The sequence below is a fragment of the Lycium ferocissimum genome, unplaced genomic scaffold, assembly GCF_029784015.1.
Source record: "Lycium ferocissimum isolate CSIRO_LF1 unplaced genomic scaffold, AGI_CSIRO_Lferr_CH_V1 ctg10243, whole genome shotgun sequence".
NCBI lineage: Eukaryota > Viridiplantae > Streptophyta > Magnoliopsida > Solanales > Solanaceae > Lycium > Lycium ferocissimum.
In genome coordinates this window covers 9,282-25,951 of record NW_026713223.1, presented here as the reverse complement: position 1 = coordinate 25,951, position 16,670 = coordinate 9,282, and the positions used below count along the sequence as shown (strand labels likewise).

At 36.6% G+C, this 16,670-nt stretch overlaps 1 protein-coding gene across 1 annotated transcript; it reads right to left on the bottom strand.

Annotated features, from left to right (window-relative positions):
- Nucleotides 1–14,930: 14,930 nt before the first annotated feature.
- Nucleotides 14,931–15,548, bottom strand: LOC132041456 (protein MAIN-LIKE 1-like). Its single transcript, XM_059432169.1, has one exon. The coding sequence runs from the start codon at nucleotides 15,546–15,548 to the stop codon at nucleotides 14,931–14,933; it is 618 nt and encodes a 205-aa protein (XP_059288152.1).
- Nucleotides 15,549–16,670: the final 1,122 nt, after the last annotated feature.

Below are 16,670 nucleotides of genomic sequence, written 5' to 3'. Positions count from 1 at the left end.
TTTTTCCTTGTACATGCAACTAGGTATGTTATTTTACAACAAGAAGCAAACGAAAGGTGCAGTGAGACTCTACAATATAGCCCACAAAAAAGAATTTAAAACGGATCAAGCCAAAGGTACATTTTGGAAGGTTATTTGCAAGCGGCAAGAGTTAGGTTGTAGTTGGATGATCTGTTTTACGCTGATCGGAAATGGTATGTGGAAAGCAGACAAAGTGGTTGAGCCACACACCTGTGAGATGAATGATTATATAGAGGATCATTTCAATTTGAATAGCAACATATTGCTACTTCGTTGACACCATCTATTATGATCAACGCACAAATCAATATTAAGTCCGTTCAAGAAGCTATAAGAGGGATCCACAAGTATACTCCTAGTTATAGAAAAGGGCGAAAAGGGCGTAAGAAAGCTTGTGAGATGGTGTATGGTGATTTCGAAGGTTCTTTTAGGGCTTTTCCTTGATACATGCCTTCCCTACAATATTTCAAACCGGGCACTATTGTTGAGTGGACACACGAGTCAACTACAATGTAAGGTGAACACATCTTCAAGTATCTTTTCTAGGCAGTTAAACCAAGCATCGATGGATTCAAAAGTTGTAGGCTCGTCATCTCAATAGATGATACCCATGGCTATGGTAAGTATGAGACGAAATTGTTGATTGCAGTTCGAATTGATGCAAACGGCAATATTTTTTCACTTGCATATGCTATAGTTGCACGTGAGAGCTTTGAATCATGGACTTGGTTTCTCATTTTATTGTGGAGACACATTGCTTGTGATAGAAAAGGATTTTGACTAATTTCTGACCGTCATCAAGGCATCTTGCAATGTATCCAAGCACATAAATGGTTACAGCCACCCACGACACACCATAGATTTTGTGTTCGACATTTGAAAAGCAACTTTAACAAAAAGTTTCTTAACTCTAATCTTGAGAACCTAATGTGGTTGGTGACTACAGAGCACCAGAAGAAAAAATACCAAATGAAGATGCAATAATTTAAAATTTTGTCACCTGCGGTCACATGTGGTTAGCGATCTTCCGAAGGAAAAATGGACATTATATAAGGACGGTGGTTATAGGTGTTTGGGGGGCGGCGGGGGGGGGGGGGGGGCGATGACGACAAATGTCTCTTAGTCTTACAACGGTATATTGAAGAAAGCCCATGGATTACCTGTTACTGCCATGGTTTGCATGGTCTTTAAAAATCTTGTTGATAGTTTTGTTGAAAGTAGCACCCTTGCTGCTTTGCTAATTGTAAATAAGAAGACTTGACCGCCCGTTGTTGATAAGAAGCTCCATGAATATTAGGAAAAGGCCAACATGCACACTGATATGATGAACTACAACGCTGCGAATGGGGTCTTTGAGATTCTGGTGTGCCACATGATCTCGACCCCATGGGTTACCAGCACTACATACATTTGCACGTTGCCGACGTCGAATTGGCAAATCAGGTGGTGCCACATAATCTGCTAGTAGTGAATAATCGGGACCAAATTCCAACCTCATCCCCATTGCGCCAGCATTCAGAGACTCAGTCGGAATGTTAATATACCTCTACATCAATGTCTTCATACCCTAAGGCGTTGAAGGCCACTATTACGGATCTTCCAGAATACTGTAAGCCAGATATCTCAGCTCATGCAATCCACGAGCCTATAAAAAACTCTATATCTCGATGATGTAAGATATGTATAATTATATGTATACATCCACAGTTATGTAAGTTATGTACTAGTGCTTCGCGCTTCCCTACGAGGTGTTGTTTGTCACGACCAAAACTGATGGGCCATGACCAGTACCCGAACGGGACACCCGTATACGAACCTGCGCGATATGATCAGACCGAAACTGGACACAATATGGTAATTTGTAAAAGCACGCTATACACTCATCATATCATACATCAAAAAGAACATATCTCTTGAAGAGCCACAGCTAACTAAACATAACAAAATATGTAAGTCGATAAGGCTGCCACTATGCACGGGAATATCCAAAACGAACTACATCTGCATAGCTGATCAAACCGTATATACGCAACCCACATATGTCTACAGACCTCTAAGAGTATAACAAAGCCTATGTCAAAGGATCTGTACCAAAATGACTCGAGCTCCGGAACACTAGAGCCCTCCAAGCAGCTGAGCTGAAGTCCTAAACCGGAGGATCACCAAACTGAGTGTCTGTACCTGCGGGCATGAAACGCAGCCCCCGAAGAAAGGGGTCAGTACGAATAGTGTACTGAGTATGTAAGGCATGAAATCAACATGTACATAAAATCCTAGAAAACATTTGAGACATGTCAATGAATGGGCAAAATAAATGCATCAGTACAGCTATATCAAAGAAACACATATATCCATAGAAATATCACAACAAAGGCCACAGCGTCACCCCCTGTCAACTGTGCCATATATATACACACCATAACAAAGGCCACAGCGTCACCCCCTGTCAACTGTGCCATACATATACACATCACAACAAAGGCCACAGCGTCACCCCCTGTCAACTGTGCCATATATACACATCATAACAAAGGCCACAGCGTCACCCCCTGTCAACTGTGCCATACATATACACATCACAACAAAGGCCACAGCGTCACCCCCTGTCAACTGTGCCATACATATACACATCACAACAAAGGCCACAGCGTCACCCCCTGTCAACTGTGCCATACATATACACATCACAACAAAGGCCACAGCGTCACCCCCTGTCAACTGTGCCATATATATACACACCACAACAAAGGCCACAGCGTCACCCCCTGTCAACTGTGCCATACATATACACATCACAACAAAGGCCACAGCGTCACCCCCTGTCAACTGTGCCATATATATACACAACAAAGGTCACAGCGTCACCCCCTGTCAACTGTGCCTTATATATACACAACAAAGGTCACAGCGTCACCCCCTGTCAACTGTGCCTTATATATACACAACAAAGGTCACAGCATCACCCCCTGTCAACTGTGCCTTATATATACATGAAGAATGAAAATGAGTGCAGTGCGTAATCAAAATGAAATAATAGAACTCTGTAATGTCACAAAATAGCTATATACATCTATTATACTCATGGCATGCATAGGAGTTCAACTAAAAACTATCGCTCTATTCCACCTTGAAGGAACAATTTATAAGGTGAGATCAACAACAATGAAATTAATCGAGAAAATCATGAAATAGCTTAACACTTTTACATCACCGTTGAAATCATATTTGAGACCTCTAAGCATAAAATCATCCTCAACGTAATCCTCATAAAAACATTCTCATTTTTAACATCATAAGAAGCTTTAAGAGTCATAAACTTCTAGCTTTTGAAATCAAGAAGGTTATGGAAACACTTATGGATTCATACCATAGGAATCATGCCTTTGAAAGAAAGGGACGAGCCTTAACATACCTTTCGGTCGCCTTAATCGTTCAACGTTTATCCTTCCAAGCTAGTAAATCTACATATAAATCATTCATACTATTATTAGGCTCAATGTCATACGCTCATCTTAAGCCTTCAATTTAATTCCGTTTAGAATCTGCCGAAATTCGAGCAGCACCTCCCCTGTTTATATGCCTAGCCCGAAATCACAATGCAACAACCAACAACAACAACAACAATACCAAAATCACAACAATATTATCAACCCCAGTAGGCTCCATAAAACAGCCCACACACTGTTTTCCAACTTTCATAACTAACCAACTTACTACATAATTCTTTAACGACTTTGTCTCCGAGCATAAGCCTTAAATAATATCAAAAGAGAAATATTCATACCTTTTTTTCTTGTTAAGACAGATATATCCTCAATATCTACGCTAAAATCCACAGCAAAACAATACTAGAATCGCAACCATGCGTTACCCGGACCTAAACTACTACTCCGCTACTTGAAAATTGCTCACTTTTTGTTTCCCTCTCTCTCTCTCTCTTCAATTTCTGGTATTTTGTGGAAAAATCTGATTACAAAGGGGTTTTTACCCTTTATATAAGGGTCAAATTCAGGTCGGTTCACTGTAGCAGTACTGTAGCCCGCGTTTAAGTCGCTTTGTCAGCTGAACTTGTAATGTCCATAATTCTCTACTCCGATGTCCTATCGACAAGAGTTTTGTAGCGTTGGAAACTAGACTCGACGAACTTCATTTTCGGCTTTTGTTTTACTTCAAAACACTTCATATGCTAAGAGATACTCGTCCCTCAAGTTGGACCAAAATTTTCCTACAAAACATTGCCCATCCTTTCTCCAAAGTCGTATTACTCCACTTCTTCCGCTCATTTCCTTACAAAACCTTTTGGTATACCTTATATACATGATATTTATTATTAATCATACTTGATAATGGTCATGTCCTTTGGTTTCAAGGTTGTCCTTCCCGGTTACGACTTACAAAATCGTAATTCATCCTTTACTTCCTTGTTACGAACTTCCCATGGCTTGTACCTTCCAAAACTTCATGGAACGCCTCCGATACTCCATTAATATGATGAAGTATGTGGCATGCTCGTGCTCTGAGAATTCGAGGTGTAACATCGTTATCCACTATCTATAGTACATTCTAGATTTCCTATGAAAGTGTAGGAGTGCCTCCGGTATCGTTTAAAATTTTGAGAATTCAAAGACGGGCACTACCGCAGTACGATTAGTTTCAGATATTCTTTGCCGACAATCTGACCAAAAATATTCGGCGCTCTGAAAATTCTCCAACATTTGCGGTGTTATCTTAAACCGCTAGTCCAGTTCAAAATGAAATGGTTCATGTACGGGGAGTGGTCCCGGAACAGGCTGCTCTATACTAAATTGTCTGAGGACCCGACCCCCCATGTGCCACTCTCGGTAGATCCCACAAATGAGTGCCACATGCGTCCTCCAAATGTCTTGACCACATCGGCACCACTCGGGAAGTCCATTATTGATGGCGTCTGTATAAGGATCCCACACAAACTATGATAGGAAAAATATTGCACAGTAAATTTATAGCGAATTTAAAATACAAATTATGCATTTTCAGATTACAACAAACATCCATTATGCATTTTCACAAAACTAATGATATTATTTACAAGTATATTTATGAGTATATTTATATGGTGATAAATGATAAGACTGCATGCATGGACAATATAGCAAGTATATTATATATGCAATAAAAACATACTTGGGCAAATTCCTTAGTTACATTTTCTGCTATTATTTATGAGTTTTAAATTAATTTAATTAAAACATAAGGGTTGTAAATATACATTTATTTTTTAAACCGATTGTTAATATTTTCTTGCAAATTTCTATTGTTATTATATTTTGCACATTTCTTATCAAATTATAGCTTCTAAAAATTTTAAAAGGAAAATACCTGATCATCGATTAGGCTGTCTAACACATCCCTACAAAGTAGTAGCACAATTCGTGCTTCGCTTTCGCAATCTTCACAACGAGTCCGCTTCTGGGCAAAAACCGTATCTCGCTCATTTACTCTTAGAGGACGTAGTGACTGTTGACACCTAATTTTTGACCTCACGTAATAAGTGAATAAGCTGAATGTCTCTAATAGCCTTAAATGATTTTCACAAAAAATGCCCAGATCAATATTTCTTCCTTTTAAATTAGTAAAAAGATTTTTCATGCGTCATGTTTTATTTAGAGAATAATAAATAATTTTCAACGTATTTGGTTGAATTATTTTAAAAGAGGAAAGAGAGAAAGAAGAGGAATTCTTGTCTAATCATTTAAATTATTTTGTTTAACATTTTCTTTTTATTTTCACCTCTAAACTTTGGATATTTTAAATAGTTTAAGTAATTAATTATTTACCTTTTCTTTACTACTCCTGATTTTTACAAAAAATAAGTATAATCGCCCTTTAATGATTTAATTAGGCTAGTTAATTAAATAATAATTATTGCAAAACTGAGCCCTTTTCATATATACTGTACCTTTTTCTTGATTTTTTGCCTTAGTCAGAATTAATTTAATTGTTCTTTCATTTAAAGGAATTAGCTTATATTTTTTTAAGAAATTAGCATGTCGGTATATAATTTAAAATAATATGTTGTCCTAATATTCAAAATTAGACTAAGAGGCCGAAATTAAAATGCGTTGGGTCAATTGATCAAAATTCCAGGCCCATCAACGACTTAACCAACTTTTAAAATCATTTTTTATTATTTATTTTTATTATTACAAAAATACTTAGCAACCTAATTTTCCCTGTAGTTTAAATTTTTCTTTAATAGTATTTTTAAATTATAAATAGTTAATGGCTAAATATATTCAGCATATACACCAAGTACACACAACATATATGTGAAATATATGTGTATACACTTGGTGTATACACAAGGAAAGGGCCCATTTCTTTATTTCTCAAATCAATTGGATAGAGTCCAAGCCCAATGGGGCTGACCCGGCCCAAGTCAGCTGATAAGGCGAATAACCCCCTTTCACTAATCATTTTTTCTAAGGCCAAACGACCCCTAGCTTTTCTCTTCCTCTTCCCTCTCCCCATGCGTAAACCCTAGCACCGCCAAGGCTTATAACCTTCTCTTTCATGCCAGAAATGGCAAAGTTGTAGAGATTACAACGCTTTACAGCCTTTGTACATCCGTTTTGCGTGATAAGCATTAATGATTCAACCTTGTTTTCATCTTAATCCTTCCAAACATGGTATAAGTCGTTTTCATCTTCGATTTTTCTTTTAATTTTTGAATCTATTACACGATTTCTGCATTTGTTCTTTATTTTCGCTATTATATTGTTGTATTTTTGTTCAATTCTTATTGGTTGAGTACAAGTGGGCCAGATCGAGTAGAACAATACTCAGATCTGGCCATGCGTTCTTCGATCTGGTCAATTTCAACCATAGATTTTCATTTGCAAAGATGATTTGAACGAAGCCGGTTCATCCCACAACGGTATTATCAGGTTTTTTCACAGCCTTGGGGTTCTATTTCTATAAATAGGACCCCAACCTTCAAACGCAGGAGGAAGTTTTTTCGGAATTGAGAAAATAAAAAAAGCTAGAATTTTAAGTTAAAGACTTGAAATTTAAGCAAAGTATAATTTTAGACTCAAAAGAAAACCTTTTCGTCTAGTTTGAGTCCCTTAGTTGAAAATTTATTTACTTTTTCTTCTCTGTTGTGGCTGAGTTTGGGTTGGAAGCACAAGAAGCTTGCGAATCCATTCTTGACAAGGGCTGCACAAAAAAAAGGTAATACCCAGCCCCTTTTATATTTTGTCCCTCTATTTATAAGCTGATAATTAGTCTGTTTGTGTTGATAAGTGTTCTTGATTGATGGTATTATAGTAAGGTTTTGACTTAAGTACTGTTTAGTAAGCCTTAAGATGAATCCTTCCAAAATATGATGTCTCATTTATTTGTGCCTAATCTAGTGTCTCATTTTTGGGTTTAAGTTGGATATCCTAAATTATTGATGATCCTTTGTAAGAATGTCTAAGATTGTTAGAAACTCGAAATGATCTATATTTGAATGACTTTGAGACTTGACAAAGGTTAACAGTGCACCACTAATATATATTGAAATAAGAGGTGTTTAGCTTAATTAGGGAGTACATAAGGTGGTATAGGACTGTTTGAATATTAGTTTGGATTGTATAACCATTGGGTAATACTGCTTGGTGTTGGAAAGCCCTTATGACATGTTTGTAGGGTCATCATTGTGTTACTTGCATCATAATGTGATAATACCTATCTCCAAAGAAATTCATGACTTAAGTACTGTTCTAGTTATGTCTAAGGACCTTTATTTTTGCAGCATTGAATATATCTAGGATTGCTGTTAATTGATTTGTCATCTTCTTCCTTTTTAAGTAAAACTTCCCTACTCTTATCCTACCATGCTTAAGTAAGAGTCACCTTAAAGTTGAACCTTAAGAATCTAGGTGGAAAGGTGTTATATTTTCCATGGTTGATGCTACGCTACTGTATAAATGCCATAATTTGACCCTCTATATGATTTGCTCTTATTCTTTATCAGTTTTTTTCAAATTCTCTAATGTACATTGACTACTTTGACTTTGGTAAATATGATGAAAAAGGATTAGAGACACAGGTAGATTAAGAATTCTATATTTTACTAAATAGGGAACCACCCTGCTTTTTTTTTTTTTTTCTTTTTTCTGAAGATCAGTTTGGCTTATTGTTTCATTTGTGAAAGAAAGTTAGATTGAAACAAGGCTAACGGCTTAATATATGTTTTTTCTTTTCTCTTGATAGGAGGTTGATGTGTTTTGGAGTTTTATTTGATCGTGGCTTCTTGATCAGACCTGACTAATAAAAGTAATCAGTTTGTTGTTGACAATATAAATGCAAGGTTAGAGGAATTACTGAGTGGGCTTAGTCTCAGTAGTTAATCATTACTAAATCAGAGGTTTGAACATGGAAAATCATGGATGGAACCATAACGAGAGTTAATCATTACTAAATCAGAGGTTTGAACATGGAAAATCATGGATGGAACCATAACGAGAGTAAGTCTAGGGGGGGTGTTGAAACAAATAAGTCTAGGAAGGTGTTGAAACAATACTGTTGGAGGGAAGTAAAGTCTAGGCTAATAATGCACCATCAGTTTAATGAAGTGCCATTATCCTGCTAATCCAACTTGTTAAAACATGACCAGGAAAAGGAAGGTGAGACTGCTTAGCCTAGATTGAACCATGTCTAGGTTGAGGAGGACTTTGTTTAGATATTAGGTTGGCAAGGGGATTTAAGTCAATCTTTTGCTGATTAACTAGTCTCTTTAGAATTGGACTAGAAACCTAAAGTGTTTGTCAAGTGACCTGTTCATGAAAAGTCACTTTGTTCTTTGCACTTGTATGACAGTTTCAGGAATTTGCTTCATTTACCAGTTAATGCATATCTTTCCTCTTCCCTTTCATCTATCGCTTCTGTGAATTTTGTTGTGTTTAAAAGCTCAAGGATTTGGTCTTGTTTGGGGAAATGGAGGATCTTTACTAAAAATATAAATGTTGGCTCATGGCCATCTGGCAAATTGTTGTTTGAGTTCCCTTTGTGCTCCATTTAGAGACTCTGAATGCTTTTCTTAAAAGAAAGTAATTATCCCATATTTAAGATCAAATTGCCCCCTTTGGCCTGTGTTGTTAAAACATGAAATGCGTTGCATGAGTTCAGTTGGAATGTAACCAGCTTAAGATAAAAATGGGAATTGCCTATTGTCCACTATTTGAATAATTTATGTTTACGCTTGATCTTTAATGTCCTATCAAGATGTCTTGGTTGTCTTTATCTCCTTGGTTGTCTCCTATACACTTTCTATGGTCTGCCTAGATGAGGTTTGTGATATGACACAACATTGTAAAATTCCTAGGCTGGTCTAGGGTAGTTCTGTGAAGTGGCTTGAGGAACTTATTGATGACATTTGACTTGTGTTATGACTCTGCATGGACTTTTGCTAGCTTCCAGTGTTGAAATGATCATAATTCTAGCCTAAATCATTCTATCCATTTATACATCCCTGTATTTTAACTTGTTAAGACACTTGGCTATAAATAAAATTCTTGGTAGCAAATAGCCTTTATAATTGGAAAGGGTTGAAGGTAAGCTGAATCCCCATGGCCAGGAAGAGTCTTTTCAAAAAGGGGTGCCTTGAGAGGGGACCTAAAGAAGGGGTGATCATGGTACTGTTGGATCCACCACATCTTCTCTTTGTATAAAAGGCACCATGGCATTTTCCTGAGCCTATGGTGGTGCATGTTGACTGAATACATCCTTCCAAATCATGTAGACTTACTACTAGGACCTAAAGGAATAAGCTAAATCAGACATGCATTAATAAGTGGTTTAATAAAGGCTTATTGGCGAACCTGGGAACATCTGTATATGATTAAATTGAACACCAAGGGAAGAACTTAAAAAGAAATAGGAAACTTGCATAAACAAGGGATTGAAACTGAAACAGAGTTATTAAGATTGTTGAAAATCATGTAGTTTCTTCCCTAAAAGGAATCCCAACCAAGGAGACATAAATGATCCTAGTCATACTCTTTATGCTATATGCATAGCTTGTATACTCTTGCTTGATGTTCTCACGTTGTTAGGTCCAACTGGGACCTGGAATTCACCTACCTATCTGCCCTGATTCATGTGTTTTAAGCTTGACTTAAGTTGGTCCCTCCTCTTTATGATTGTACCTGTCTGCCCAGTCTATACTTGGCTTTTGTAAACTGTGACTTGGAATATATATTTCCTTATTTACTAGGGTCTGTTTGGTTTTCTATACATGTGCAGTGTGTGTTTGTGAATGAATTTCGTATTGAAACTTGCTATGACTGGACATTTTTATACAAAAAACTGATAAGTTCACTTGGCATAAACCACTCTTAGCCTAAAAGCAATACATAGTGTGATGAATATGCTTTTGTTTCCTTTGTATGGTTAAGTGGGAGTTATGAATGTAGAGTGAAGTAGTATATTTTCTTAAGAGTTATATTTATACTCTATCCTGGGATGAAGGCTAAAACTGTTCAATGATATTGGATCCTAACTACGCACTTGTGTTTGATTATGGTAATGTTGAGGACCACTTGGGGTTGGTCAAACCTTCCCCCAGTGTCAGCCATGCCTGGGGTTCGATGAAACCCCTTGGATCTTGGGCGACACTTGGAACAAGGAGGGTGGCAACCACCCTAATAACACTCCAATATACTCAGCCCACACATCACTAAAATGCATTATGGAAAAAATATCATGCTAGGACAGCTTGGCTACTCCTATGTCACTGTTATTATTGTATGTGTATACTTTCCATGTATATCATGTGAATTTTCATATGATTCAGTCTAACCTATTTTCTCCCCCCCCCCCCCTCCTCTTACTCTTCGCATAGCCACTTGGGCCGAGGATACAGCCTCCCTATTGGGCCTAAGGCCCAATAGGACAATTCTTTCAAATTCTGCCAAGTAAGAGAAAAAAGGGAAGCTAATATGTATCTATGAAGGCCCAACCAGGTGAAAATGGTTAAAGGGCTTGGTACACCCCAAGCCTGTTATATGATATGTTTATCTTCATATTTGTATTTGTAAAACTCACAACATTATGGAAACCAAACGGTTGGAACTAGACGTTTTAGGCAAACGATACTTAAGCCGTTTAGTTTGACTTTAGGCCCCTTTTGCGAATTTCCAAAACCTAGTTTTTTCACTTTCAAAAAGAATTTCTAAAATAAAGCAAAACAGATGTTTTCCTACGAAGAAACAAATCGGATTCAGAAACTCGGGTAGAGGTTAGCACCTAAACGATTTTTTATCAAAATTATTCGTCAAAATCTTCACTTAGCATTAAAAGGGACACGGCCCCTTTCATAATAAACCCAGTTTGTAAAAAATAGCAATAAAAGGTTTTTGGTATCACGGTAAACTCAAAATCAAATCAAAGTGTATACTATGCCTTGCTCTTAAAAAACTAGCATGATTTCGATAAATCTCAACCAACAAAAGTTGAATTTTGGGCCACGACCCACTAAACTGCTATGAGACCAGATTTCAATTTCAAGGTTAGTGTAACGACCCGTTTAGTCGTTTAGCACTTGTGAACTCGTTTTTGCTAAAATACCTTTTCCGTAGTTTTAAAGGGTATTCTTAACTTGCGGAAAATGGGGGCATGGTGATTTAATTGGCGGGTACTTTTTGAAATATATTTATTTAATATGTGTGAATTGTTTATTTATAGGAATATGAGTTTCACACATATAAGGTCTAAGTTGGTAAATAAAGTATTTGACGGAATGATTATATTTATTACAATGGTTAAGTGAGTAAGTAAATTGTAGAAATTATTGGGCTAAGTTATAGGGCTTAACCCACTTCTTATGACCCATATATATTAGAAGCCTAGGATTTAAAAACAATTCATTTACTTTGGGGCATGAAAAATAAAGAGAAAAATAGACAACAGTGAAAGAAAACCACCTACGGACTCTTCTTCGTGCACTAACAGTTGTAGAGGCATCAGGTGTTTCTCGTTTCAAATAGGTTCTTGATGTAGTATAATGATTTCCGTATATGTTTCGTGATTATCTAATAATAAGGAAATGATGAAATATTTACTTTATATAATGAGTTTGGAGGTGTAATGAGATTAAATCTCACTAAGATCGTCTTTACTATTGCAGTTATTATGACTTTAAAATTAGTTGGAGTGGATGACATAATGATGACTTATGATTGAGAAATACCGACGAAGTAATGATTAACAAATCAATTTGGGAAAATATGATAGAATTGATGTACGCTAATGATCCCGTACGTTTTATTCATAGGATGAAAGTCACTGTGTCCGAATATTGCTTCTGGTTTCGAATTTCTTTTTATGTTTATCATGTTCCAATTTCAATCTTTATATATTGGGTCTATGAAATTCATTACAGGTGTATTAGATAATAGGAACACCTTTAAATTCATGGTATTTGAGACATGAAAAATGGGATTGTAATCTAAGATTTTGGGGTAATTGAAGGTTTAGAGCTCTATTCTTAAGAAATGAGAATTAATGATTTGAGAGTCCATTTATGGATAAAATTGACTAATTTTTTTTTTTTGATATATGAACCTTAGGTTATGCGTGATATGATTTTCCAATAAAATTCCAGTTTTGCTCTTGTGGGCTCGTGATCACTTTTTAAGGTCGTTTTGGGTTTCGAATATAAGTATAGCAATATTAGTGTCCTTAGATTCGTATTCTAACGTAAATCACATATTTGATAGACTTTGATCGTTCAGAGGCTCTTCGCAAAGGGAAGGCATTGGTTTGATCGTTCGTGGCACCCGCTCGGCCTTCGAGGTAGGTTATGGTTTACTTTAGTTAGACTCTGATTAGAGAATCGTATGTAGTTATAGAAAGTGACGAGGATAGCATGATAGGCCTTCGGGTATGAAGCAGAGGTGAATTCCAATTAGGTTGGTTCTGTCAGCTGTTATGTGGGCTTGTCGCCATATGTGTTATTTTATGTGATTGTCACCTATTGGTATCTCTGTCATATACTAGCTCACTCATCACATGGAAGGGAAGTGTTATATTGATAATTGAACTGTGAACAATAACATGACTTGTACTTGTTGATTGTATATTGGTGGTATTGTTGAGACTGATATCATGCATGGCATGCTTTTCATATTATTCTTATGTTGTCCTGATGGTGAGGTGAGTGATTGAGAGACTCCGAGGTCTTTGCCGGAGATTGAGAGTGATTGAGAGACTCCGAGGTCTTTGCCAGAGATTGAGAGTGACAGAGAGACTCCGAGGTCTTTGCCGGAGATTGAGAGTAATTGATAGCCTCCGAGGTTTCTCGCCGGAGAGCACGAGTGGTACATGGACTTCACTGGGTCCCCCATGGGTCATGGCTTTGAGGCACTGCCCTTAGCATGTGTGTACGAGAGTGGAGTAAGAGAGGTGACTATTGCATTGCATTGCATTCATATATTTGACTGATCATTTGGTGAACTATATCTGTCTTGGTTGATTTCATGATTCCTTTACCCATTACTTGCATGTGATACGTGACCATACCTGTTTGCTCTATGTGCTACTTGTTTGTTTCCACTTCTTCATGCGTTATCTAATCATTGTCGGCCTATGATGCTTACGGTACTAGTGTTGTACGATACTACTCTTCTTTGCACTTTTGTTGAGTGCGAGTACGATCCGGGCTCCGGTTCTAAGCCCCGTAGCTGATACGCGAGGGTGACATCTTTCGGTCATTCAGGGTGAGCTACTTGGTCATCCGTGGCCCCTGAAGGACCCTCTTATTTAATTAGTCGTTTTTTATTCAATAGACAGTATGTAGCCTTCGGGTATTTTCAGACTTTTATTCCAGACTATGTTTAGCGCTCTTGTACTCTTTGATCAGATTTTAGGGATGTCGTGACATTTCTAGTTATGAAAAGTATTTAAGACTTGATAACTTCTTCTTATTTAATTTTTCGCTTATTTAACTTGTTATTGGGAATGTGGTTCGCCTATTCGCAGAAATAGTGTAGGTGCCACCATGACTCGCGAATTAGGTCCTGACAGTTAGTCTTGAACCCCTTTTGAAAACCAATAGAAATAAGTTTTGGGCCAGAATCCGTTAATATTTTCATCAAAAAATCATTATCCTTCCCCCTTTTAAACAGGCATAAACTTGTAAGATTTTAAGTCCAAAATATATAGTCGATGGTTGTCCTACACCAATTCAACTTGTTTTGCGGCCCAATGCCGAATTAAAATAGTCTCTTTCAAATATACTAAGGCGTCCTTTAATACATCAATAGAAGTAATAGGCAAGGGGTCTTAGCGTGCGTATACGTTTAACCCGAACCAAGTGTGGAGCAAAGCATGAACTAAAAACATATATACTTCATTATAACACGTATTCCCTCTTCGCAGAAGATCATTTATCCTCATATATAAGAGGAAATATATTTTTATATGATAGATTCAACCTAAAAAATAGCCCATATATAAGGGAACTACACTCAAATTTTTCAAGAAAAGAACTTGATATGCAAATAAAAGGACAGATTTTACGGGAATTTACACTAAATAAATAGTTCATGCAAATACCCACATATTGAAATTCGAAGGTCAACTGTATACTACGGATCTTTAATACTAGGTTGCCTAACACCTTCCCTAAGGGATCACCAGAAACCTTACCTAAAACTTTGGATTAAGAAGGATTTTTCACGGTGAATGAACAAACCCTTCAAAATTGGTTTTCCTAATTTCCTAAAAATTAGGTGGCGATTCTTTTAAAACAAAGTTCGAAAGAGCACCAACGATTTCAAAGTAGCTTTTTCCCAGCGCTAAACCCGTACTCGAAAAATGCGAACCGTTACAGTGACAGCTGCATCGAGATAAGTCTCGCCCAAACCCAAACCTATATAAGTAAATTAAATTATAGAAATATTTTTCCAATTAAATAAGACGGTTAATGAAAATGGAACAACATAATAATGAAATTCACGGCTATTCCACATCGAAGCATGACATAGAGAATTGTACAAGTATGATAATGCCGCTGCTCCCCAAGCTTTCCTGCCCATTGCATCAAGGTCCCTTATGTCAAGCAAAAAGTCTAAACTAAGCAATGCACCAGTATTATCAGGAAATATCGTGCCACCAAACAGCCAATGCAGGTACAACCTAACCCTCTGTTGCACCACAATCTCGTCGGTGTCGTCATCAATATCATCCAAGATTTCCACATGCTTAGATAATGCTTTTATTCTCAACAAGCTATTACCTTTAATTGATCCTTCTTCAGACAACCAACCAGTAAGCTCGAACATCAACTCTCGCCACCTTGATTTACTTATTTGTCTAACACCAGCCTGCACCAATGGATCACTATCTATGGGAATGTCACATAAGACCTCAATATCCTGCAATGTGATGGTAAATTCTCCAGTGCGCATATGAATAATATGCGTTTCTGGACGCCATCTCTCAATAAGTGCAGTGATGATTCCTTCATCAGATTGCTCATCGCCTACCTCTAAAACTCCCATAAATTCACATCTCTCAAAGTAATTAAGGATGCGGTGATGCAAAGGGTGCTGCCTCACGTGATTCCAGAATTCAAAATTCGCACGGCGTCTAGTTAAACACGCGACCTATCCAGTCAACTTCTCACCCCACACAGCCTGGGATCGATGCTGCTGGAGTTTTAACACATCATACTCTTCTGGACAAGGATAGGTATGTACAATCACTGTAGGACGATCCATACCTATAACATTGTGCATTTAGTTAATTTTTTTTAGTTAGTTGATTTTAACAATACTTAATCAAAAAGGACAATTCCCTTCACTAAATTAAAAAACAAAAAATAGTGAACAACTGGTTATACAGGGAAAGAATTCATTATTATAGTAATTATCTCTCAAGTTCAGTTATATTGCAAGCTCACTCAGTTAAATACTTGGAGAGAGAAAAAAAAATAGAATATAAGTTTAACTAAGGAAAATATAATCCAAATGGGCAAAAAGAAAAACTTAAATATAGGCTCGCTCAGTCAAAATTGCAGGCAAGGGACATTAATGCTTAAATGGGGTAATGACTAATGTGGTTCAATTTCATTGATTATCTCATCATTAAATAAAATATAAAAAAGGTGAAAAAATTGTTATACAAGATAACTTTTATTTGTTTTTTCTTTTATAAATATTAATTGCAGTTCGATATGTGGTCAGCGAACTGTAATTAATCTTTTGTAGTGTTTTAATTGCAGTTCGTTGTAACTAATATATTTTAAAGCTTTTTTTTTAATTGAATCAACAATTGGAATTTGCAACTATTGATTAATTAAACTTGTCACTTTTGTTTTCTTTATTATAATCTACTGCACTTTTGATTTATGATCTAATGAGCAAATAATTTTTCTTTATTCTAATCTACTACATTCGAATCTCATCATTTTTCTTATCCTTATCATATCAAGAGATTGTCAAAAAAATAAATCATACCAAGAGATGAAAGTACTGAGTTAAACACGTGCAATATATAAAATCAAACACGTGATTTTTGTTTTCAGCTAGACAAATGTCGGTTATTGACAAACAAAGCACAAAATATAAATAAAAAATTAAATATGAACTAATCTATAATGACTAAATTAAATAATATATGTA